The sequence below is a fragment of the Pseudorasbora parva genome, chromosome 24 (assembly GCF_024679245.1).
Source record: "Pseudorasbora parva isolate DD20220531a chromosome 24, ASM2467924v1, whole genome shotgun sequence".
In the NCBI taxonomy this organism is placed as follows: Eukaryota; Metazoa; Chordata; class Actinopteri; order Cypriniformes; family Gobionidae; genus Pseudorasbora; species Pseudorasbora parva.
In genome coordinates, this window is record NC_090195.1 from 2,581,543 (window position 1) to 2,604,791 (window position 23,249).

At 36.9% G+C, this 23,249-nt stretch overlaps 1 protein-coding gene across 4 annotated transcripts in view; it reads right to left on the reverse strand.

The window, feature by feature from the left end:
- Positions 1–23,249, reverse strand: part of xylb (xylulokinase homolog (H. influenzae)) — a 48,802-nt gene that overhangs the window by 21,143 nt on the left and 4,410 nt on the right. For 2 of the 4 annotated variants that reach the window (XM_067435162.1, XM_067435163.1), the window contains 10 exons: positions 22,868–22,996; positions 22,725–22,790; positions 21,663–21,735; positions 21,137–21,255; positions 20,962–21,043; positions 18,268–18,308; positions 15,199–15,314; positions 10,823–10,938; positions 9,635–9,708; positions 5,397–5,493 (listed from right to left, as the gene is read on the reverse strand). In XM_067435162.1, coding sequence (XP_067291263.1) covers positions 5,397–5,493; positions 9,635–9,708; positions 10,823–10,938; positions 15,199–15,314; positions 18,268–18,308; positions 20,962–21,043; positions 21,137–21,255; positions 21,663–21,735; positions 22,725–22,790; positions 22,868–22,996 — 913 coding nt within the window. The remainder of the gene's footprint in view (positions 1–5,396; positions 5,494–9,634; positions 9,709–10,822; positions 10,939–15,198; positions 15,315–18,267; positions 18,309–20,961; positions 21,044–21,136; positions 21,256–21,662; positions 21,736–22,724; positions 22,791–22,867; positions 22,997–23,249) is intronic. The other 2 variants (XM_067435164.1, XR_010901444.1) reach the window with 2 other exon arrangements.

The window sequence follows — 23,249 nt, forward strand, 5'->3', positions numbered from 1 at the left end:
CCATCTTCATCATCATCATCATCATCATCATCACCATCTTCATCATCATCATCACCATCACCATCTTCATCATCACCATCTTCATCATCATCGCTGGAGGACATGAGCTATTTACATACAGTAGACACTCAATCAGGAGTGAAAAGAGCAAAGAATAAGAAGAAACTTAAATATGTCTGTAAACTACAACAACAGACAGATAGATGGGCAGCTATGCAGTTGCAGCTCTGGTTTCAGCATGTTGCCACGCAGTTGCTAAGGCGTTGCTATTTGTTCGCTGAGGTAATATACACTATATTGCAAAAGTTTTGTGACGTCTGCCTTTACCTGCCCATGAGCTTTAATGCCATCCCATTGTTAATCCGTAGGGTTTAATATGGAGTCAGCCCACCCTCTCTAACAGCTTCAGCTCTTCTGGGAAGGCTTTCCTCAAGGTTTAGGAGTGTGTTTATGGGGATTTTTGACCATTCTTCTAGAAGCTCATTTGTGAGGTCAGGCACTGATGTTGGACGAGAAGGCCTGGCTCTCAGTCTCCGCTCTAATTCATCCCAAAGCTGTTCTATCGGGTTGAGCTCAGGACTCGAGCAGGCCAGTCAAGTTCCTCCACACCAAACTCCTCATCCATGTCTTTATGGGCCGACGCTTTGTGCACTGGAGCGCAGTCATGGTGGGACAGGAAGGGGCCGTCCACAAACTGATCCCACAAAGTTGGGTGCATGAAATTGTCCAAAATGTTTTGGGAGTTCCTTTCACTGGAACTAAGGGGCCAAGACCAACCCCTGAAAAAAAAACCCCACACCATAATCCCAGACTCGTCCATGGGATTGTCAGACTGAAGCGTGATTGGTCACTCAGAGAACACGTCTCACTGCTCTAGAGTCCAGTGGCGGCTGCTTTACTCCACTGCATCCCACGCTTTGCATTGCTCTTGGTGATGTAAGGCTTGGATGAGCTGCTCGGCCATGGAAACCCATTCCATGAAGCTCTCTCCGCTGTTCTTGAGCTCATCTGAAGGACATAGAAGTCTGGAGGTCTGGAGCTGCTGACTCTGCAGAAAGTTGGTGACTTCTGCGCACTGTGACCCTCAGCATGCGCTGACCCCGCTCTGTGATTTTATGTGGCCTATCACTTTGTGGCTGAGTTGCTGTTGTTCCCAGTCGCTTCCTCTTTGTTATAATCCCACTAACAGTTGAGCGTGGAATATTTAGTAGTGAGGAAATGTCAGGAATGGACTTATTGCACAGGTGTCAGCCTATCACGGCCCCACGCTTCAGTTCACTGAGCTCCTGAGAGCGACCCATTCTTTCACTAATGTGTGTAGAAGCGTCCGATTGCCTAGTGCTTGATTTATACACCTGTGGCCATGAAGGGATTGAACACCTGAACCAGTGATGTGGAGGGGCGTCACAATACTTAAAATAATACCCAAAAATCATAATTAATTAGCCTAGAAATCTAGACGCACCCTAGCGGCATCAAATCTGAGCTGTAAACGCCAAACTCTTGCCGGGCCAATCACATCGTGTATAGAGACGGTGGGCGGGGCCATAATGACGACGGTCAAATTGCGTTTGCGTGCTTCTAGTAAACACAGAAGCTGGCGAACGGCGGCGGTCTTTCAAATCAGCTTTGACCGCGACTCTGGAAGACTTGGAGTTAAGCTTTTCTCTGAGAAAAGAACAAAGAGCGGCACTGAAGTCATTCTTAAAAAGGGAAGATGTGTTCGGAGTTTAGCCGACCGGATACGGCGAATGTTTAATCTGTCAGCTCTGCTTCACCTTCGTTGCTCTGGTTGGTGTAGCGCTATCCTATCGCGTGCAGAGGGAGTTTGACAGACAACCGTTTATCCGCCCCTCAGATTGAGCTGTCAATGGTGAGTTTCCAGACCAAACGTCTTGATGTGGGTCAGGCTTGTCAGGCTAATAATTAATGCCTTCTTACAGGGAAATAATGCAAAGCACATTTACTGCATGTTCAGGGCAGTGAGATTCATACAGACGCACACAGAATGAATTGAACGGCTATTTATTGATCAGTAATCCAAATGTGCTCTGCGTGAGTGAGTGTTTCTCAATCAGCAGGCTTCTGATCTGAGCAGCCATGTGTCTACAGTCTCATTGAGATGTTAGTGTTGAACACAGACCCGTCCGTCAGCCTGCAGGTGCATTATTAATGACTATTGATAGATGGATGGCGTCCAGTGTGACTCTGGTTAAACCCTGGTCAGAACACAGCTGACCTTCGGGTGAGAGCGAGTTTACATCACACCATGTCCTGCGGCAACACTAAATGTCAAACCACCTTCGGCACAAATCGACGGACAACGTTTCTGTCTGATAAAAGACTAACCGAGAATCCTCCCACAGGTCTGGAAATATCCGAGTGAATATATGTGGAGGAGATGCTGGTGCTCAGATTAAAACAACTACAAAACACTTTACAATAGTTAACACAAACGAACAATACTTATACCACATGCAGTAATGTTAATATTAATATTATTAAGATTAAAAGCTGCATCTGTAATCATGAGGTAATTTACTAACATTAATATTTTTATTCCCAAACATTAAAAAAGGTTCATTAATGCAGGAATATATTTTTCTACAGCCCAAATCTACAGCATTTACTGAGACTTTCTGATGCCAGACAAACATCAAAACACGATCGTCTTCATTTACACATCAGTGACGCCTAATGAGTGATCAGAAACTTTGATCTAATATTAATAGTGGAATTCAGGAAAAACATTAAATTCTTTAAAAATGCATGATGTCATGAAGAGCATTTATTTTATTTATATATAATATACGCTGTCAATCAAAAATGGGGCGTGCAAGATTTTTTAAAATGTGATTCAAGTGTCTTCTAGCTCATTGCTTCTTGCTTATTTGATCAAAAACACAGTACAAATTGTGAAATATTATTATAATGTAAATCAGATGTTTTCTGTGGGAATATGTAGTAAAGTGTAATTTATTCCTGTGATCAAAACTGAGTTTTTAGCATAATTTCTCCAGTCAATTTAATTCACTGCAATACAATGCTTTACTTACTTAGTATTTGTGATCTAAGAATCTAAAAACTCTTACAATTAAGAAACATTTACTAGACATGCAAGTAATTGTCTTGTTTTGGGGGAAAATAACTCAAAATTAAGAGTTTTTGCTTAAAATAAGATAAATAATCTGCCAGCGGGGTAAGAAAAATAATCTTAATTCAAACAGAAAACAAGATTATTTTTCTCACCCCACTGGCAGATTATTTATCTTATTTTAAGCAAAAACTCTCTTCATTTTGAGTTATTGTTTCCCAAAACAAGACAATAATTTGTGCTTGTCTAGTAAATGTTTCTTAATGTAAGAGTTTTTAGATGTTTGGACTAGAAACAAGACAAAAATACCAAGTAAGAAAAGCATTTTCTGCAGTGTGCTTCCTTGCTTTAACCGACTTTAAACGTTTAAATAGTGTTAATATATGGCATTATAATGTTATTTTATAAATGTTTAAAAAGATTACATGATGTTACCCCTCTGAAATAATGTCAGTGGCCTAAAAATGGTCCTAATTATCTATTGATATGTAAACACACATCTGCATAAACATGAGCGAATATTAAGCATGATTGGTGAAAGTCGAGAGGTGCAGCTCTGCTCCTCAGAGCGGGCGAGCCGTGAGCGGGTCAGCCAATAATCAGGGGAGCTTCTTTCAGGCGAGGAGTAAATTCCCCGTGCTCAGTGGCTGATGGGATTTTAATTAAAGCATGTTTGTTTCTGCGGCTCTTGGCAGCCGGAGTCCCGCTTCCTCATATAATCACCCGCGCCTCGCTCGCCGCCACACGACAGAGGGCCAGAAATGAGCGCCGCTCACAGAGACACGCTGGCACTTCACAAACAGCCGAGAAACTCACAAACGGCACACGGTCGCTGAAGGACACGAGCTATTCACAAACAATACACACTCATTCAGGAGTGAAAAGAATACATGTGTAAACTACAACAACAGACTGATGGGTTTTAGCACATTGCCATGTGGTTACTAGGGTGTTTCTATACAGTTGCTAAGATATTATAGCTGGGTTAACATATTGTCATGGGGTTGCTAGGGTGTTGCTAAGCAGTTGTGTGTCTATATGGTTGCCAAGGTAATATAGGTGTGTTTAAGGACACTGTCATGTGGTTGCTGGGGTGTTGCTATGCGATTGCTAAGGTAATATAGGTGGGTTTTAGCACATTGCCATATGGTTGCTAGGGTATTGCTATGCGGTTGTGTTGCTATGCGATTGCTAAGATAATATAGGTGGGTTTCAACACATTGTCATGTGTTTGCTAGGGTGTTTCTATGTTGTTGCAAAGGTAATATAGTTGTGTTTTAGTATATTGCCATGGGGTTGCTAGGGTGTTGATATTTGGTTGCTAAGATAATATAGGTGGGTTTAAACACTGTCATGTGGTTGCTAGGGTGTTTCTATGGGGTTGTTAAGGTAATATAGGTGTGATTTAGCACATTATATGTGGTTGTTAGGGTGTTGCTATGTGATTGCTAAGGTAATATAGGTGGGTTTTAGCACATTGCCTTGTGGTTGCTAGGATGTTGCTATGCGGTTGTTGCCATACAGTTGCAGAAGCATTTTCTGAACATTGCCATGTGGTTGCTAAGGTAAAATAAGTGGGTATAAGCATGTGGTTTCCAGGGTGTTGCTATGCGTATTCTGAGGTAATACCGATGCTTTTTGCACATGTTGTCTTGTTACTATGCTGTTGCTGCTGTAGTTTAAGAATGTTGTCAAGTGGTTGCTTAGGTAATATAAGTTGATTTGAGCTTGATGCAATGCAGTTTCTAGGGTGTTGCCATGCAGTTTCTGTTGTGGTTTCAGCATGTTGCCATGGGGTTGCTAGGGTGTTGCTATGCTATTGCTGTTGTGGTTTCAGCATGTTGCCATGAAGTTGCAAAGGTAATATAGGTGGGGTTTAGTAAGTTGATATGTGTTTGCTAGGGAGTTGCTATGTGGTTGTTGCTATGCTGTTACTGCTGCTGTATAAGCATGATTTTGTGTGGTTGCGAAGGTAAAATAGGTAAATCTGACCATATTGCTATACAGTTGCTAAGGTGTTGCTATGCAGTTGCTAAGGTAATATAGGCGGGTTTTAGCCTGTTGCCATCCAGTGTCTAGGGTGTTGCTATTCAATTGCTGCAACGTGGTTGGTTTTTTCAGTAGGTTGCTAAGGTGTTGCTATGCTATTGCTGTTGTGATTTCAGCATGCTGGCATGCAGTTGCTAAGGTTTTGTTATGCAGTTGCTAAGGTAGTATAGGTACCACTAATTATTGAGAGAGATAACTCACTCAGAGACAAGAAGACAACAGTGAGAACATGAGATGGAGATCAGACACTTACTGATCTTGTAGCCCAGCTTTTCGGCATGAACTCGTTTGGCCAAGAACTGTCCTTCAACCAGGGCTCGGATTTCCACCTCGCGGTCAAAGGCAGCTGCCTGTGCAAGAGCGAACACAAAGACAGGCTTCAGGTAACCAGAGACCGCTCCTGCTCCCATAAAGCATTCTTTGAGTCTGACGGCAACATTCCCACAGATGAGCTCTGAGCTGAACTCAAATGACACCGCGAGCCGCCCATACACCTCAGAACCGGGCTTGTGCCGTAATAATAATACAGAGTCCACTTAGAACGAAAAGAGGTTTTACAGACAGGAAATGTATAGTTCTTGTTTAGTAAATCTATTCTTGTGCTCGAAACAAACCAGAAACTAAAACACAGAAAAACCTATTAAGAAAACATCAAGAACTTTTCTATAGAACCATAAAACTCAAGAACATGTCATAGTTGAAACATTTCAGACTTGTCTGACAATAAAGTGTATATAATATCATATATCATCATCATGGTTAACCTCAAAATCACAGAAATAATTATATAAAATAGATTTATATTTAATAAAATGAAGCCTGTTTTTAGACCATAAAGATTTTTTTCACAGAATTTTTTCATTTTGATGACAATTAAAGCTACACTGTGTAACTTTTTTAGTTTATTCTTAGCTTAAAAATAAAACAATAGATGTGCTCATTAATGTATATTTGCTTCTTTCAAGTAATAAAGTATTCTCGTAAGTTTATAGTATGCTACTGCAAACACATACGGGTGAGGGGTTCACCCGGAATGCCGGTCGCCATGTTGGCCCTCCATCTTGAAAGTACAGTAGCCAAAGAGGGACATACCCGTAAATTCAAGCTTCGCCTTTCGTGTTTTAACACTCGCTGGCACTCATGAACGAGGTCGAACTGGAAGCCATGTTAATCTTGGACTAAATCGGCCACCGTAGGAGTTAAAACGAAATCAGAATTGAGAGGAACAGAAACTAATATTCACTGGATGGTCATATACCTTTACACCGCTAGATGGGGGAAAATATCACACAGTGTAGCTTTAAAGACAACCCTAAAATTGCCGTTACTGTAATGCATATAAATAAATACATAAATAATTACATGTTGGCCAACAATTTAGAGGATATATAAGGACGTCCACCAAAGAAGACACTTACCAATTTTCAACTTTATGGATGATTTGGTTAAAGATTTTGCGGGGGGTTTTGTTGTAGCTTGACAAAATTTTACAAACTTGGTGTGCCTGGAGTGCCCTGGTGTCTTTATGGGACACGTTTCGTTGAGCTTGGACATTACTTTCAGCAACTATAGGTCAACTCATAAAAAAGGGCATTTAATTGGCCATTTGGCTAATTCATTAGGGGTTCAAGCACGTAGCACTGAAACGTGCTTGAACTCTGCTGTAAGTCGTAGAGACAAGCAGACTCGTAGAAACTTCAAGGGCCGGTAGCACTCACACCATCTACACACGTCTCCAAGGCTCACCCGATCGGTTTGATGAGGGGAAACCAAATTACTACAGCACGATTCTCTGAAGTCTGCTCGTCAATAATTATCACAAAAAGTTCAATTTCAATTCACAGTCTCTAAGGGCCGCCAAACGTTTGAAGTGGGCGGAGCCACATTTACTAACATGGCTATAACTCGTGGACGGAATGAGACATTTTCACCAAACTCAGCACAACTATGTAAGAGCTCATTTTTTGGTCGTGTGAAAAAATGCCTGTGCTAAGGCTGATTGACTTAAAAATTGGCATGTGGCGTCTTTATCCAAGGTGCCAAGACTGCCTTTGAGCACATTCTCGTATCTTGACCAATGAAGTTTGAGCAGCTATCAGACAAGGTTAACGGACTCCGATAGGAACAAACCTCCCTGGGCCTGTTTGACTCACGGCCCTAGAGGCCTGTGAGCAATGTGAAAGCAATCGGCCATAAGGGGAGATTGTACATCACCTGATTCTTCATACAGGCCCACAGCATTCATACAGCATGGTGGAACTCCTCATTCTGAGCAACTTTACCTCGGAGTCCGCCGCTGTCAATCAAATCATTCATGAGATACTGGAAGGTTATTTCAAAAAACAACTTGCCGAAATAGTCCTAGGCTTTGGGCTCAACCGTGATAAAACCACTGTGGCACAATTCAGGACCGTCTCGGTCGATAATTATCAAAAATATGGTTGCACTCTTGCCTTTAGACAGCTATTGTAGGGTCATTTAGAAAATAGGCATGGCTATGTCTACCTAAAAAGCCTATCATTCCTAAACAAACTCAGAATTTGGCATCATTAGCTGAGTGGCATGTGGCACACGGTTCTAAAGAGGCATGCATCCCTATTATGGAGATCAGCCTTTTTTAACTGTTAAAAAAGTGTCAAAAGGCTTTATTTCTATTGCAAAATATGTCCCTCTTCTTGCATGATTTGTGTAGAACATAACGAAATTGGGTGTGCACTGTAAAAAAAATGTATTTAAAAATATGTGTATAATTGTTTTAACACATGAAATTCTATTAATGTTATTGGAATAATATTTTTTTTGTTTTTGTATTTTCCATTTTCATTTTAAAGTCTTTGTTGTGTGTTTTTTGTCTGTTTTTGTTTGTCTTCTTTAGCTTTAATTTGAATTATTTCAGTACATTAAGTAAAAAAAAATGAAAATGAGAAATTTAGCTTTATAATTTGGAATTATATATAATAAATGTTAACTGATTTTATGGCAGTCATCATTTATTTTATTTCATTACAATGGAAATGTTTTTTATTATTTTGTTGTGTTTTTTTGTCATTTTTATTTTAGTAATTTTTTTAATAATATGTCTGTATATTTTTTATTTATTTTATTTTATTTTTAGTTATTTTAGTACATCAAGACACTTTGAATAACAATGAGAAATGCTACTTTGGAAAATGACTTTTTACTGATTTTATTTGTTAAAATTAATTTTATTTCAAAATAACACTTTTTTATGAGTTCAGTATTTTTTATGTTTTTTTATAAGTCTGTATATAGTTATGAATTTTTATTAATTTTATTAATTTAATCTTATTAATATAAAAAAAATATTTACAAAGTATTTTTGTCTTGTTTCTAGTCCAAACATCTAAAAATTCTTAAAACAAGAAGTGTTTACTAGACAAGCAAAAGTAATTGTCTTGTTTTGGGGAAAAATAACTCAAAATGAAGACAGTTCTCGCTTAAAATAAGATAAATAATCTGCCAATGGGGTGAGATTATTTTTCTTACCCCATTAGCAGATTATTTTGCTCATTTTAAGCAAAAACTCTCTTTATTTTGAGTTATTTTTTCCAAAAACAAGACATTAATTTGTACTTGTCTAGTAAATGTTTCTTAATGTAAGAGTTTTTAGATATTTTGACTAGAAACAAGACAAAAATACTAAGTAAGGAAAGCATTTTTTGCAGTGTGCTCATGCTTCACATGACTGTAAAGAAGCATGCACCCTTTTATGGACATCACTTTAACTGTTAGAAAGGTGAAAAAAGCTTTTAAAAAACACACATTTCCTTAGTAAATTGCCTGTAAATGCTCTTTTTTCAAGTGATTACATGCTTGCTAAATAAAACATAATAGATTTTTATGTGTACACTTCACACTTTCCCTAGCTTTAGTGTTCCTATTTGTGCGAAGATCAGACCAACAGCCTAGGAGGAGTTAAAAAAAGTTTTTTTTTTAGGAAAATTACAAGATTAACAAGATTAAGACTAAATTACAGATACATTTTATAGGCGGAAATAGAAACCGAGATATTCAGTTTGTACGGCTTGACTCAAGATAAATATTTGTTTCTAGCCCTTAGGGTTACAAAATTATGATCCAAACTACCAATAGCCTTATTATAGAGTCACCTAGTGTGTGTGCCTGAGTAGCAGTGAATACACACGTCAATTATTTCCAGAACCTTAGGTGTTTGGACCCCTAAAAATCCTAAAGTTTAAGGTGAAATGTGACCCTCACGTGTTTTCATGAAAAATAGTTGTTCTGAGTAAAAACACTGCAAACACCAGAGAAAGAACTACATCACAGCTGCTGGAGGGTTAATGAGCGTCTTACAGCAGGTGAACTGAACTGTGGCCCAATTAGCACAAATTAAGCAATTATCTGATCAGTGGCAATATTTGCAAACCTGTTCAGCCGAAGTAAATGAAGCAGAAAAGGGCAAATCAATCTGTAGCGTCTTGTTTACAGCACGCCCACTCGGTGACTCACCCTTTGACCTTCAGCATTAAACCTGTGAACACCGGCGGCGGGAGGCGTAATCTCCATCACGTCAAAATACATGCCTGGAAACACACACACACACACACGCATCAGGACAAGGACAAACGGCACGGCTTCATTGATTAACAGCCCACCAGAGATGTGAGAAGCATATGGACGCCATCATCACTAATGTTTCAGATTAAACACAAACACGAGTCCCGTCATTGGCTGAGGGATACAGTGGGAGGCTGGATTTAATATATTTAACATTGTTATACCATTTTAAAAATATTTTTATAAATGTTTTAACACATGAAATTCTATTAATGTTATTGGAATAATATTTTTGTATTTTTTATTTTCATTTTAAAGTCTTTGTTGTGTTTTTTTTTTTTGTCTTTTGTTTTTGTTTGTCTTCTTTAGCTTTAATATTAATTATTTTAGTACATTAAGTAAAAAAATAAATAAATGAAAATGAGAATTTTAGCTTTGGAAAATGAGCTGGAATAAAGTTATATATAATAAATGTTAACTGATTTTATGGCCATTATCGTTTATTTTATGTCATTAAATTGAAATGTTTTTTATAATTTTGTTGTGTTTTTTGTCATTTTTTATTTATTTTTTATTTTTTAAATATGTCTGTATATTTTTTATTAATTTTATTTTAGTTTTAGTTATTTTAGTACATCAAGTTAATTTGAATAACAATGAGAAATGCTGCTTTGGAAAATTATTTTTTACTGATTTTATTTCAAGTAAGTCTGTATATAGCTATGAATTTTTAAATTAAATTAAATAATCTTATTAATTTGATTAAATTAAATACAATTTTTAAATTTTGTTTTGGTAACAAGCTGAAATAAAATGATTTATTTATATATAAAATAAGTTGTATTTTATTTATTTTTAGTTGTTAATTAAAGTAAACTGAATAAAAGTGATTTTATTGTTTTAGTAATTTTGTTGTGTTTGTCATCATTTTTTTTCAATTTTTTTATATGTATTTTTTTAATACATTTTTGTTTCAGTTTAAATTTTAGTTATTTTAATACATGACAATAAACAACATCTAAATGAAATAAATTATTGAAAACAAGTTGTTTATATTTTATTTTATTTTTAATTAAAGTAACGGAAGTGTTTTTATGGTTTTAGAGTTAACCAATAATCCTGACATCAATATTTAATCACCTAAATTTCCATTGTTTCCCATGGGCGTGGAGCTCAAAGCGCTGGAGAAGCGTTCCCATGATCCTCCAGCACATTCATTTCGAATCCTCTCTCTGGTGAAAGAGCCGTTTTTAAAGCTGTGAGAGACACGAGAGAAGAGCTTCAGGTTAAACACAAGAAGAACTGGGGACTGTGACGTCTTCAGACTGAAACTTTCTGCCTTTAAATGGAGTGAATGTGTCTCTTTTCCTCTCGTCTGACGGACTGACATAAATGAGATTGTAAATGAGGTCAATCTTCATTTCATCTAAAGCAAAAAGAATAAATGTAGCACTTATGTGAGAGCTGGCTTCCCTTCAACTCGGGAAACAATTTCACATCCTCGGGAAAAAGTACATAACAAAAATGTCTTTTTATATCATCCAGCCTTGACAGGTAAAGCTCCACAGATGTCGCCGTCACTCATGTAAAAAAAAAAAAAACACTTAAATGTCATTTCAAATATGCAACAAGGTCGAGAACATTTACATTTACGCTCGCGTTTATTTCTCAAACGCTGAAGTGAAGACAGTGTTCAGATGTGTGTAGGACGGGGATCTGAGAGTCAAGTGTTGAGGTTATTCCTTGAGCACACTGAATTAGACACAACATCAGATCTTCAGTCAAACACTTACAGAGCAGATCAAACACACGAGTGCACTAGACATTAAACACATAAACTGAGCATAACAGAATCAAATCTCACTGAGAAATGTCATATATACACACACCGATCAGGCATAACATTATGACAGATGAATATCACTGATGATCTCTTCATCACGGCTCCTGTTAGTGGGTGGGATATATTAGGCAGCAAGTGAACATTTTGTCCTCAAATTTGATGTGTGTGAAGCAGGAGAAATGGGCAAGCGTAAGGATTTGAGCGAGTTTGGCCAGATTGTGACGGCTAGACGACTGGGTCAGAGCATCTCCAAAACTGCAGCTCTTGTGGGCTGTTCCCGGTCTGCAGTGGTCAGTATCTATCAAAAGTGCTCCAAGGAAGGACCAGTGGAGAACCGGCCACAGGGTCATGGGCGGCCAAGGCTCATTGATGCACGTGGGGAGCGAAGGCTGGCCCGTGGGGTCCGATCAAACAGACGAGCTACTGGAGCTCAAACTGCTCCAGAAGTTAATGCTGGTTCTGATAGAAAGCTGTCAGAATACACAGAGCAGCTCAGTTTGTTGCGTATGGGGCGGCATAGCCGCTGACCAGTCAGGGTGACCTCTGACCCCTGACCCCGCCGAAAGCACCATCGGTGGCACTGTTGGTGGAAGAAGGTGGCCTGGTCTGAGGAATCACGTGTTCTTTTACATCACGTGGATGGCTGGGTGTGTGTGTGTGTGTGCGTGGCTTACCTGAGGAACACATGGCCCCAGGATGCACTATGGGAAGAAGGCGAGCCGGCGGAGGCAGTGTGATGCTTTGGCCAATGTTCTGCTGGGAAACCTTGGGTCCTCCATCCATGTGGATGTTACTTTGAGACGCTCCACCTACCTAAGCATTGCTGAGACCATGTTCAGCCTTTGATAGAAACGGTATTCTGGTGGCTGTGGCTCTTCCAGCAGGATAATGCTCCTGACACAAAGCACAAATGATTCAGGAATGGTTTGAGGAGCACAACAACCAGTTTGAGGCGTCGACTCGGCCTCCAGATTCCCCAGATCTCAATCCAATCGAGCATCTGTGGGATGTGCCCAACAAACAAGTCTGATCCATGGAGGCCCCACCTCACAACTTAGAGGACTTAAAGGATCTGCTGCTAACATCTTGGTGCCAGATACCACAGCACACCTTCAGGGGTCTAGTCTCGACGGGTCAGCAAAAGGGGGACCGACACAATATGAGGATCTTATGCCTGATCGGTGTGTATATTTAATTTCACAGTGCAACAGTTGTATTTTTATGAACTAATGCTAACAACAAATAATAAATACTTTAATGAATGCATCGGTCAGTGTTGGTTAATATAAGTTAAAGCATAACCCAATGTTAACTAATATAACTTTATAGTAAGAAGTTATCATAAAAAAAACTACTATACTCTGACAATTATGAAACATTTTGTTTAAATCAGAATAAATGTCACGCAATTCAACAAATAGTTAGCAATTTCATTTTTGTTGACATTATGTTAATCAGAATTATACATTACAGCAAAGAAACAATGCATCCCCCTCTTTTGGGACGAAATATGGTCATAACATCTTGACCATTTTGTTCGGATGCCAAGCGATCATAAGAGCAGGATCTGGACTCTGGTTTTGTCCATAGACAGTAAAATAAATGGACAGAGCGATCCCATTGACTTCAACGGCGGAAAATGAGGCCAATTAGAGGCACTCACTTCCTGATGGCTGAGCGAACTGCGCCGGCTCAGACTGAGCTTGAGGACGTAGATGTGACGTGAGCCTCCTGTCTGACAGCTGTAGGTCTTCTAGTAGTTGTGGAAAGTGAAATATGAATCACGTTGTTTAAATATTTTCTCCCGTTGCTTTTGGCTCACTATGGGCTTCTCCCCATTCTTCTCCCTTCACTTTATCAGACTTTGGGCCCCATCTTGCACCCAGCGCAATTGCCTTTGTACACCGCCGCATGTGTCATTCCTATTTTGCACCCGCGCAAAGCGCGCTTTTCCCTCCACAGAAGCACGTCACTAAACTAGTGAATGAACTTGCGCTCCCTGGGCGGTTCAGCGCAAAAAAGGAGGCGTGTTCCGGCGCAAACAATCCCTGGTGCTATTTTGCTGTTCCATTAAACAGTTGCGCCACTGACCAGAAAAAACCTGGTCTAAAGTCAGCGGCGCGTTGTTCATTATGCTATTTTACGGGCGCATGCTTGACCATAATGCATAGCGTGCACAACGCGCATACACTTTGCTCATGTAATCTCCACAGATGCAACAGTTATTTTTGCAAATTATAAATTGTTACACTAAAAAAATATGAACACATGAGATGACGGAAATCATTGTGGTGTGCGACGAAGATGTGAAAAAATAGGCATAAATCTAGCTTACAAATTATTCGGGCTAATTGTAGTAATTAAGGATCAGACCTGTTTGCCCAATAGTGGCAAGACATATATGTATATAAGGACATCTGACAAATTGGTTTGTCCGTCAAGAACCAGGAAAAAAAAAAAAAAAAAAAAAAAAAATCGACTGAAAAACTGAAAAAACTGTTTAACCGACGCTATTTTGGGTGTGTTTCTCCCATCCCCACACAACACAACTCCTCTGTCTTTCACTGCTCTTCAAGAACATCAGTCTCCTCGGCTGTGAACCGCTCCTGGCATGCGTCTGGTAAATACGCCATAATAATAGCGACCCATAATGGAACTTGCACAGCTGTTTTTAAAGGGAATGGTGGATTCCGCTCTGATTGGTTTATTCACGTTACGCCCAAACCACACCTATGAATAATAAAGCTACTTCAGACCAACCCATTATAGATTTGCGCTGGGCGCAAGAGCCATTTATCCCGACGGGAAAATAACACCAGCGCCGAGACCCGCCCACAAAGTTACTTGCGCTTTGCGCTTTGACACTTTTATGCATTATCGTGTTTCTTTATAAATAAACAATGGACAAATGTCTTTAAACGCCTCAGATGTAAAGTTATTCACTGTCAAAGTGACTCAAAAATGTCAATGGGTCAATGGGATGCTAAAAGCAGGTGAGGGCTTGGTTAGCAATGGCAGCCCCTATGGTGGAACGCTTTCCGAGCGCTAGACTACCCCCTTGGTTTTGTCAGTGTGACAATAAAGGGTTAGTTCACTCAAAAATGTTTTTTTTTTTAATTAATTACTCTCCCTCATGTAGTTGGACACCCGTAAGACCTTCATTCATCTTCAGAACACAAATGAAGATATTTTTGTTGAAAGCTGACGGCTGAGAAAGGCTTCAGAAAGGCCTCCATTGGCATTCAGTACATTCCCACTCACAAGACCCATAAAGGCACTAAAGACGACGATACAAAGTCCATCTCACTGCAGCGGCTGGACAATAATGATACAATGCAACGAGAATAGTTTTTCTTTCTTTTTGTGCGCACAATAACTATTTTCGCCGCATTGTAACATTATTGTACAGCCGCTGCAGTGAGATGGACTTTGTATTGATGTGTTTAGTGCCTTTATAGGTCTTGTGAGTGGGTCAGTGGGAATGTACTGAATGCCAATTGAGGCCTTTCTGAAGCCTTTCTCAGCTTTCAACAACGAATGAACGAAGGTCTTACGGGTGTCCAGCGACATGAGGGGGAGTAATTAATGAAATAATTTTCATTTTTGGGTGAACTAACCCTTTAACATAGGCCCTGTTTAAGCCGGTTTACATCAGACGCTGTGAGTGTTTTACCATATCAAAGCCATGTACGCGCTGCAGTCCACCGGGTTACAGAAGATGTGGCCCTCGACGGTGGGTTTGGGATCCTGGATCCACAGGAAAACCGTATCGCTGGTGCCCAAACTGACCTGGAGAGAGAAAATCCAGAACAAGAACACAACTAATGTTCATTTTATGATAAACGGTGAGAGGAAACTGGCTTTACCAAACAGAAAGGCTCTAGTCAAACTGTGTATTATTAACAAAACACTATTGGCTGTTTCAAAAAAGGGGAGGAGCTGCTAACAGCTGGAGCCGTTTCAGGGGAAATCACGTCAACACATTGAATAATGCGGCGCGTTTCAAGGCACTTCAGCGGGCCTTTAAGCACTTGATATATAAAGGTTGATCGTGATATAAGAATATCCTGTAAGTTTCAGTGCTGAAAATGTCCTTGTTAGTCAAAGGAAAGCTTTTATAGACACCAGGCCCAGAAAACGAGAGCTCTCAGAATATGTCGCCCATTGACGTCACAGAATGCAGAAACGCCGCCTCAGCAGATGAACGTGTACGCCTGCTTCTGTAGAGCTAAATAAAAGCTATAAACTTGCCGAAGATAGCAAGATATTGAGCTATTCCTGGTTTCAAAGCATTTCAGGGGCCTTTAACCCCTTAATGGTCACTGGCCCACCGGTGGGCCCAAAGCAATCACATATTTAAAACCGTATTCTATTACTAAACCTAAACTAATCTTGACAAACTATATATATCATTGGAGACCTTAGAGATTGTATTTTTCATATTTGACCACTGTTAAATATTTTAAATTATTGACAGTAATTCATTATTTGTGACAAGAAAATTTAGCAAAAAAAAAAAAAAGCTAAATTCCTGTACAGTGTGGTTTCAGTAGTAGTTATTTTATTGTATATGGTCATTTTTTTTTTTTTATATGTCATATTTATGGTTTAAAAAAAATATTTACAACCTATCTAGAATGTTTTATTGCTGTTTGAATAAAAAAAATCAGTCGTCCATTACAAATCATACAAGGAGCATGACTAGTACCTAGTGGACATTGTTGGTATAGCGACTAAAAATAGCAGAAACCTAATTTTGTGTGATATCAATGTCAAATTTGGAACACAACTTATTTAGACTTAAGGCTTTTCATTTGACATGAAATTAAATACAATTAAAAAAATATATATATAAATAAATATTAAATTATTTTTTTATTACAACAAACTTAAACTTGTTTTTTTTTTTTTTTTAGTTTTATTCAACTTCTTTCACATGTAAAAGAAACTTCCAAGTGTGTTTTTAAAAACGAGCCCAAAATTAAGTTTATATTCCAAAACATTTCAAAATTACATTAATTTGAATCTGGACTTAAGGGGTTAATGTTGTTTTTAAACGTTTTTCTTGGTTACATGAACATTAAAGGAGCATTCCATTTGATAATTCATCAAACACTGTTACTTTTGAATGTTCTCTGAACATTCCGAACATTTAAAAAACATAAACGACCGCCAGATAATTCTGAACGAACATTCTATTACTGGAACGTTTGTTCAAAACCTTGGCAGAACGTTCCGAGAACATTAGCTGAGACTCCATCACAATCAGCTCTGGCCATTGAATCTCTTTCTACAACACAATGCAGCAGGTTCTGCCCATTTTACGCCTCATTATGCAAAAGTTTCAGGTTCTCCATCCACTCTCGAAGTATTTCATCAACAAAATCAAGCCTAATGCAAGCCTCCACAAGTGTCTGTGGCTGTGCTAATATATATTCAAACGGTGTGGGATGAAAGAGGCTGAAATGATTTATGAAGAGATGTGATTCATCATTGAAGAGCTTGATGAAACTCACGGACGCCGTCATGTGACGAGTGTAGAGATGGACACGTCGACAGGAATCCAGGCTTTGATATTTGAATACACTCAGTCACACAGCATGCATAATCAATAAATGCAGTATTTAATTTTAGAAATATAAATCCAAGCTGTATTTATGAGTCCAAAAATAGTGACGGCAGAAACACTGGGCCTTAAACACAGGAAGAGAATTAACTCCTCGCAGTCAGACTACGATTTCAAGAATCAGTGAGACATTTTAATAATATTTTTCATACATTTTTATTTGTATATTTTCTGTTTTTATTTTTAATTTAAGATAATGTTTTAGTAATTTTGTGGTTTTTGCTTCTTTAAAAAAAATCCATTAAATAAAAAAAAAATGGAAAAATCAAATCAATAAAAAAAAATTTGATTTTTTTTTAGTTTCATTGAGAGATTTTAATTTTTTTAATTAGCATATATTTGCATATTTTCTCTTTTGATTTTTAATCTAAGAATGTTTTATTTTTTTGCCATTTTTATTAGTTTTTTTTTTAAATATCTATTCAATTTTATAAATTTTTATTTCAGTCTCAGTTATTTTAGTATTGAGATTTTTTTTAACTTAGTTTTATATAACTTTTATATTTTCTGTTTTGATTTTTAAGTTTAAAGTTTTAGTAATTTTGTAATATATATATTTTATGTACATTTAATTATTTATTTCAGTTTTAGTTATTTTAGTATCATTGAGAGATTTTTAGTTTGTATTTTTATATTTTTTGTTATTATTTGTTTTATTGAAGTTAAAGATTTTGTTATTATGATTAGTTATTTTGAATATCTAATTATTTTTAATATTTTTATTTCACACTTTTATATATTTTCTGTTACATTTTTACATTATTATTTGTTTTTTTTATTAAATTTGTTCATTTAAATTTTTTAAATGTCTATATAGCTTTTGTTAATTTATTTCTGTTTTAGTTATTTTAGTAACTGAATTTTTGTACATATTAACTTTATTTACATTAAACCAAATGAAAATGAGAAATATTGCCTTACCAACTAGCCTAACTGAAATAAAATAATGCTTTTCAATATTTTGAAATATATTATTAACATGTTATTAGCACATATAACAATTTTTATGTTGTGTAGTTGACCAAAAGTGACCAGAAGTGTCATAACTTTCCACCATTTTAAAAAGCTGATTAATAATGTTGAGTATTTGCGTATGTTCATGAGTAAAGCACTCACCGCTAGATCTCCCTGCTGTAGCCTCATCCCCGCCAGAGACCCTGGAACAACACGAGACATTTCTCATCCTTAAATCAATCAAACACAGCCTTCTTCCCTAGTCTCTACACATGTGCTGTTTGACGACAGACGCGTCTGTCCCGGAGGACGTCATGAACCTGATCAAGACGTCTGATACGGAGTGTAATGGGCTTTGGCTAACACAGTTACGTGTGTGTGTGTGTCCGCTGACGTCTCGTCCAGGCTTTAATCTGGAGCGACTCGTCCATATTTAATCACAGGTGGTCAGAAAGTAAAAGTTCAATAAATCACCGGAGCTTCAGCGCCTGAGGGAAATGATCCCAGAATCCTCATTTTAATATATCAGGATGGAGCAGAGAAAAAACTAACATTTCAGCACTTTCTGGAAGCATACACATAAACAATAAATCAAACACAAACCCCTCCGTCCATCCGCTGTCCAGTGTTATTTTAGTATTATTGATAGAGTATTATAGTAGTTATTAGGGATGCAACAATACAGTGAGTCCACGGTTCAATACACACCTCGGTTTTTACCACGGTTTTCGGTTCGGTTCTGATGGCTGGTCACATCAGTTTTTTGCTATTCTATTATTAAGCGACAGGAACAGCAAGAGGTTAAGGAGAAAAAATTAAAAACTAAACTTAAAACTTTACTTTAAAGAAACCCTTGTACACATTCCTAGTGTATGGTATACTATAAAATGAATAAATAAATATAAATAAAGATTTACAGTGGCAGCTCAGAGCTGTACAGCAGCATTTAACTGTGAAATTGAATGAATAAATGTAAAGATAAAACACTACATAGACTTCACTATAATTATAAAATATACATTGATTCTTCGCTACTGTATTAGTTCTCAGTCAAGAGCAGTGAGTGATTTTCTCTTTGTCTTTTGTATTAACATTAAAGGGATAGTTCACTCAAAAATTAAAGCTCTGTCATTGAGAAATGAATACAGGTTTGGAACAATACTAGAGTTGAGGAAATGACAATTTTACAGGTGAACTGTCCCTTTAAGAACAGCGTGTTCACTATAGGCTGCACTGATGTCAATTTAAAGGGTTAGTTCACCCAACAATGAAATGTATGTCATTAATGACACAGACACACAAAACATTCACCAGCGCGTAGTGAACCGTGAATGCAGTACCGAACGGTTCAATATTGTATTGAGTATTGTGGCATCCCTGGTAGTTATTAATACTTTATTTTAATATTTACAGTTTTCATCTTAACTTTAGTTTTTTTTAGTCATTTTGTCATGTGCTCATAATTAAACCATCAAAACATCAAAATAAATAAATAATGTTAAAATAAAAGATGAGCTCTATCATTTGTTTATTTACCCAGAGAACCGTGAACATGCAAATGTGCTGTTCAATTATTGAAATATTAAATTAAAATCTCTGGGGGACTTCAAGAAAATATTTGATCTCGAAGGGGATCGTCTGGGAAATATTAATTAAGATTAATTCACGTCAGCAGAAACTCTGGGGCTCTTTGTGCATGAGTTCAACAAAACTATAATGCCATTATCATGAACACGGGTGTGTGTGTGTAATAAATATAATGAGTATTATTATAATGATGTACCATTATATGTGTATGGTACAAAGTGTAAATATATTATAATGATATTTAAAATATATATATAACTTAGTTTATCAATCTTATATACACTATATATATATATATTTTTTTTTTTTTTTGTCTATTCATTTTATGAGTAAAAGTTAATTTTGTAGACATTTTGTCATCTTCAGTAGTTTTTTTTTTTTTTACATCTAAATGTCATTTTTATTTAAAAATGTGTTTGATCTCCCAATTTTTATTTCAGTTATGTTAGCATCATTGAGATTTTATTAATATTTATAATTAGTTTGTATTTTTCAGTTTTAATTTAAGTTAAGTTAAAATTTTAGTAATTTTTTTTAAATATGTCTGATATTTAACAAAAAAACTTTTTATTTTAATAATCTCATATATGTACACATTGTATATATATATATATTTTTTTCTTTTTTTTTCTCTAATAATTTTTATTCAAGTTAATGTTTTGAGTCATTTTTATTAGTTTTTAAAAACAATTAAGTTTTCAATTTTTATTTCAGTTCTAGAGATTTTGTTAATATTTTTCATTTGTTTGTATTTTGTTTTAATTTTTAAGTTAGGTTAAGGTTTTAGTAATTTAGTTTTGTTTGTTATTTTTGCTTTTTTTAGTCTATATGATTGTTTAAAAAATATTTTATAATCTTTAAAATGTTTATGTGCATTACTATTTTATATTATATACATACACAAATTAAAATACATTTTATATTTTCTAAATTTTTTGCTGTTCATTTAAGTTAAGTTAATCTTTTAGTAATTTAGTTGTTTGTCATTTTTATTTATTTATATAGTTTTCGTTTTTTAAATGTCTATATGACTATCCATCCATCCATCCATCCATCCATCCATCCATCCATCCATCTATCTATCGTTGTAATGTCTGTGTGTGTGGAGATGTATTTGTGTGTTGTTGCTGCCATCTACAGTCAGTCAGATCTCAGCAGTGACTGTAAAATCATGTTTTCATCACAGGTTCAACATCATGATTTTCCGAGCCAAGGCCGGTCTGATTGTGAGACGCTGAGCTCAGAATGACAGAAGATGAGCAGGTTTACCAGGGTTGTCTCCAGTGAAGGCCACGACTCTACAGCTCTGAGGAAACCCGTAGCGCTCGCTGTAATACGGAGACACACAGCCCTGTGAAAGACAAACGGTTCGTCATTTCAGGCCTCGAGGCGTCTGAGATCGACTGCATGTCAAAGTTCAGCTCAGTAAAATCATCTGAAGCACCAGAACCGCTGTGGACGGCGCAAGCTCGCCCAGTTTCTCAGCCAGCCGCGGCGCTGTGGCGTTCAGACAGGCCGGAGACCAGCGTTTCTCACAGATGTCCATCAGATTCATCCCGGAGCCTTCAAACACACACACGTTTGTATTTGTGAAATGTGGGGACATTCCATAGGTGTAATGTAACACACACACACACACACACACACACACACACACACACACGATCAGACTGTGAGAGATTCAGGTATGAAGAGCTTCTTAATAATTCACACTTTAATGTTCCAGCTCATAACGGACGGCAAACTTCTTCATCTGATCACAGATTGATATTCAGAGCGGATTCGACTGGGACAATAATCGGCAGGAAAGTCATCAGCGGGTTATTCATAATGCATAATTTCTTGACATAGTAAATCAGAGGACAGAGAGAGGGACAGAGAGAGAGACAGAGAGAGACGGAGGTCAATCTAACAGCACACGAAACACGGCCCAATCCTTCGGGAGTTAAACCTGAGCTGAAGGAAAGTACCGTCGCTGTAGTCGATCGGCCCGTAGTCGCCCAGGAACAGAGAGGAAGCGAAACTGCTGATCAGGGATATTCTCTGAAAAACACACCGGAGGACATCCTTACACCAAACACTGAAGATCTCCACAATCAGAGCTGAGGTCTGAATACTGACAGGAAACACGTTCAGAGTCTGACGGGTCAATGAATGCATGACTTCAAATCATGAGGAATATTTATTCATTACTAAAACTACCTGTACAATTTATATTTTCATATAATATTATACATTTAAATAAGTATTTAAAAAATAAATATATATATAAAATATATTTTAAATTAATAATATGATCATTATTAAGTTATTTATTGATAAAATCATTATAAAAATACATTACAAAACATATATTGTAATTTACATAAATTACATATTTATATATCACATACAAACACACCAATCATGAGGAATATTTATTTATTACTGAAAACAAATGTGTTTACAGCTGTTTTAATTGCTAGTATATAATAAAAAATGTATATTTATATATTTAAAAATATATTTTATCAACAAAATAACTAAATTCTATATTAAACAGTATTTTATTTTGCTAATAAATATACTTTATACAAGATATAATAATATAAATATATTTTAATTTGCATAAATTATATATATACATAAATACATACATACATATATATATAATTATAATTACATAAGAAAAACATTATGCGCATGTAGATCATTATGATCATGAGGAATATGTATTAATTTATTGCTAATATATGTACATAATTATCTAAAATGTATTTAGATATTAAAAATAATTATTTTAAATGCTATAATAATTTTTTATAAATATTTCATTTATAAAAATACACACACACACACACACACACTCACGCACGCACGCACGCACGAACGCACGCACGTACGTTTCTTTCATATGTTAATTTATTCCCTACAAACACATAAGTTTGGGATAAATAAATAAACGGAAGAGTTTTTCCCTTTTATGTTCAGCTTTATATATCCCTCTCGAGAGCGTTTTATTGATCGTCGTGTGTGTGTCCAGCGAGTTTTACCTCCGACTCACTGTATTCTTTCGGGTTCAAGCAATACATCTTTGCAATCTGATTTCCAGTGAAGCGCTGTTTGACAAATACAGAAAATTTCAAGTTATTAATATTATTAATTTTGATAATAGATAATAAGACAGCGACGGCACCTCATAGGCTCGTGATCCAGTGATGTCAGCGAGACTCTGAGCGCCTCCTACTGCCGCCTCCAGATCCCGGCACTGATCTGACGTACTCGAGTCCATCCAAACCGGACTGTCCTGCACCGCAAAACTGTCCTAAAGCAGACACAACACACTGACCACTTACACAACACACACACATACACTACTATAGGTCTGAATATGCCGCAAGAGAACCGTATACAGTCGAGGAAGACGACACACATCCCTGCATTAGCTCTTAAAGGGGCAGTAGCCTTCACTGCTGACGGTTTAATGTCAAACAAAAGGACATCACTCACTGCTCTTGACTGAATAACTTGTGTTAGTTTAATAAGGAATAATCTTTATTAAAATACAATTAAACATG